The 3,901-nt window shown below is 42.8% G+C and overlaps 1 protein-coding gene across 1 annotated transcript; it reads left to right on the top strand.

The window, feature by feature from the left end:
- The first annotated feature begins 415 nt into the window (after positions 1-415).
- LOC131233384 (non-specific lipid transfer protein GPI-anchored 9-like) lies at positions 416-1,780 on the top strand. Its single transcript, XM_058230075.1, has 2 exons — positions 416-792; positions 1,384-1,780. The coding sequence occupies exons 1-2, from the start codon at positions 474-476 to the stop codon at positions 1,503-1,505; spliced, it is 441 nt and encodes a 146-aa protein (XP_058086058.1). The 5' UTR covers positions 416-473; the 3' UTR covers positions 1,506-1,780.
- Positions 1,781-3,901: the final 2,121 nt, after the last annotated feature.

The raw sequence follows: 3,901 nt of genomic DNA on the forward strand, positions 1-3,901 counted from the left end.
TAAAAATGATATCAGCTACTTCTTAAGAAAAAAAAAAAAAACTCTCAATTAATTTTTTTGTCAAATTAGTAATTTTAAATAAATATTTTTTTAATTTTAAAAAACAAATTTTACCACGCAAGCTTACTTAAAACTAGAGGTAGAATAAACAAGGCTCGTTAGGGTAGTTTTTATTTAACAAGCTCGTGTTGAATTAGAGCATAGATGCTAACGAGCACTTTCGTATTGTTTTGATGCGCTGCTAGCCAAAAGACATCAAAGAAATGACAGACCAGGGAAAGCTATAAAAAAAAATGTCTTCTTTAAAAAAGAAAAGCTGACTAAGAAAAATATTAATAAATTAATTTTTGGTAGAAAAATCATCTCTAATAAATCTATAAATCCCACCGGTGGACAGGTGCTATGCTACAGAGAGAGAGAGAGAGAGAGAGAGAGAGAGAGATTTTGGCGTGTTTGGTGTTTGGGTGGAAGAGATGGGATTTTCCAAGGGCAGTGGTTTTGTTTCGGTGTTGGTGTTGGTGTTGGTGGCGTTGGTTTCGGTGGCGGTTGTGTCGGGTCAGGACCTGCCAACGTGCGTGGCGAAGCTTGTACCATGCGCTCAGTACCTGAACTCGACCACGCCCTCCGAAACGTGCTGCTCCTCGATACGGGATGCCATCCAAAACGACTTTGAGTGCCTCTGCAACCTCTTCAACAACCCCGATTTATTCAAATCCCTCAACATCAATATCACGCAAGTCCTTCAAATCCCCAAGCACTGCGGCATCATCACCGATATCAGCCTTTGCGATGGTTTCTTTTATTTCTCACCCATTTCTTTTTCTTTTAAAAAAAAATAAAAAAAATTGATGATCCAGACCGTTCATCTTCATGGTCTAGCGTCGTAAGGGTCACATGGCAACGATCTCGCTCATCGTTGATCTTTTCAACACAACCTTCTGTAGGGACGTTATGAATCTCTGATCACTGAGATTTTTGCCGTTTGGCCTATCTAAGATGGGAGCTTCTAGATGAACGGTTTAGATGATCGCGTGATGAGACAGGGATGACCATCCTTTCCGTTTCGGTTTGCCATTTTCTCGTTCCTTAAATGGCAGGCGACGCATCATCCCTGCTCGTCGCTAAATGCAAGTCGATCCAGGCTGTTCAATTTTGGGCCCTATTATTGATGGTGCATGGTCCGGAAATTTACTGATCTCAGCCGTCTGATATGGTTATAGAATTCGTTTGCTGGCCACTTTCTTCGATGGCCACGTCTTGGACTATGAAGAAAGTGGGCCCACGATTTAGACGGTCTGGATTGACCTATGTTCCAATGTGCTACAAGGCCTAAGCTAGAGAAAATTTTCTGCTGATTCTTTTTTCTTTTTTTTTTTTGAACAGCCCCTGCTCCCGCTCCCGCTCCCGCACCAAATGCTCCCGATGGACCTGCAGGTACGATCCTTCCCTCACACACGAGAAATGCTAAGCGACACGTGTGGACGAAGTCCCGTTCGTTCTTATAGTTGACAACGCCTGCCAAAAAATCAGGAAGGTCCGGTCATCAGTTGTGCTCCACGGACGAAAGATTGAAGACTGGAAATTGACCTAGGGCCCACAAAAATCTTATACTTGTGGCGAAGTCATTGACTGGACCAACCTGGTTTTACATCTACACCAAGTACGAAGTGCGTCCCACTAGATAAACGGATCGGATTTCTCAGCCACTCACTAATTGTTTGCGAAGGCGTACGTCCAAAACGAATACACGCGCAGCAAGCCATGCACTACATATCTTTCAAACAGCAACTTTAATAATATGAAATTTTAGGCGATCCATCGCATGTAGCCATTCGTCAAGTGACCAAGGGTCAGCCGTCTGCATTCATATGAATGCGTGGCCGACCTGACTAGTGGACCAGGCCTGATTTTTGGGCGACGGATATTCGGCCACCTGGCATGTGCATGATGTTCCAGCAGTTCATCATGTAGGTCTTACCCATAACATAACATGCCCTTGCCCGAAAATCAGGTTGGTGCAACTATCAAGTGGGCACACTTGTTTTGAGAAAACACCGACAGTCCATATCCAATGTCCAGGTGTGGCTCACCTGTTGAGAAGGCCAGCCGAAGTTTTTTGGTAGGGATTTTCACGGTGCGATCCACTTGATTAATGGCTCAGATCTTTGCATACAAATGCCAGGTTGGCTTGTCAGGCCAGCGCAGAACCATTCATCTGGTGAGCTGTGGGCCAGGGTGGAAAATTTCCCTGGAAGGGAAGAAATGCACTATTCAGATTGATGGATCGCTCAAGGGAGCTTCTGAAGAACGCCTCCATACGCATTGGGTCCCACCCTTGACCGGTCTGCATGACTTGCCCCGTGTGAAGTGTCGTGTTTCTGAAGTGCACAGGGTATACACCCTGATCCATAGCTCAAGTGGTAGACTGAGTGAAAGATACCTCGTTTCAACACTTACAGGTCTTGATATCGATCCTTAGTGGGGGTCCCTAACCTTGAAGTGCAAGGGAATATGACTAGATCAACACCGTCCGGGCGCAGATTAGAGACGCAGATTAGCTACTGACAGGTTGACACTGAGGGTCTACTGTGATGTTTTAATTTTATCCAAACCGTCCATCCATTTTTTCATATCATTTTAGAATATTGGATAAAAAACAAGACAGATCCAACGCCCAATTGGACCACACCACAGGAAGAAACCTTCTTAAGGTCGACCGTGTTTTTTATTTGCCATCCAACCTGTTGACACGGTCATATACACCTAGATGAATTGAAAAAACAAATATCATCTTGATCCAAAACTTCTGTGGTCCCCAAGAATTTTTCAATGGTAGGAATATTATCCCCACCTTGTGATCCATTTAAGCCTTTGATCTTCTCCATTTTTGTTTTAATAGTGTAAAATGATATGGAAAAATGGATGGACAGTTTGGATAAAATTAAAACATCATGGTGTACCTTCAGTTGCCCTCGGAGCCTCCGCCTATTCCCGGTCTCCTAGCAGGCGGGGAAGTACCTAATCAGCGCCCGATAATTTTAGGGTATGAACCAAAGAATGATGCAGTTCAGATCCCACCACAAAAAACAGTGGAGAGAGTGACGCCCACCGTTAAAACCTTTCAAAAGTCCACCATGATGTTTTTTTGACATCCAGCCTTTTCATGTGTTAACGCAGATATAAAATAAGGGAAAACACATATATACCAGCTTGATTGGAAACTTTTGTGGCTCCTAGAACTTTTTAATGGTGGGCATCACTCTCCCCACTGCTTTCTGTGGTAGGGTTCACTCAAGATTTTAATCTGATTCATTCTTTGGATCATACCCTAATAAGATCTCTCCAAATGGATGAACGGTGTGGATACAAAATTTATATCATGGTTGGCCCACGTAACTTAATGATGTCATTTCAATAGCAAGTCTTGCTATTGAACCTATCAGTAGCTAATCTCTTTACTCAACCTCTCGGACGCGGATTAGCTTGAGTATCGAGACTCACTAATGAAGTGACAACACCAAGTTATGTAGGCCCCACCATAATGTATATGTTGTATTCACACCGTACATCCATTTGGAGAGATCATTTTAGGAGAGATCATTTTAGGGCATGATCCAAAGAATTTGATAGATCCAAATCCACCCTACCATAGAAAACAATGGAAAGAGTGACGCCCACCGTTGAAACCTTCCTAAGGTCCACCGTGATGTTTATTTGAGATCCAACCTGTTCATAAGTTAACACAAACATTAAAGAAGGGAAAACACAAATATCAACTTGATCTAAAACTTTTGTGGCTCTTAGAAGTTTTTAATGGTTAGTGTCAATCTCTCAACTGTTTTCTGTAGTGGGGTCCACTCAAGCTTTGGATCTAACTCATTCTTTTGATTATGCCCTAAAA

Source organism: Magnolia sinica, chromosome 18, assembly GCF_029962835.1.
Source record: "Magnolia sinica isolate HGM2019 chromosome 18, MsV1, whole genome shotgun sequence".
Taxonomy (NCBI): Eukaryota; Viridiplantae; Streptophyta; class Magnoliopsida; order Magnoliales; family Magnoliaceae; genus Magnolia; species Magnolia sinica.

Bases quoted from the DNA above. Each gene is read 5' to 3' on its own strand.
- LOC131233384 (XM_058230075.1), top strand. From the start codon at position 474: ATGGGATTTTCCAAGGGCAGTGGTTTTGTTTCGGTGTTGGTGTTGGTG. The intron at 793-1,383 runs GTTTCTTTTATT...TTTTTTGAACAG, and splicing joins CGATATCAGCCTTTGCGATG to CCCCTGCTCCCGCTCCCGCT.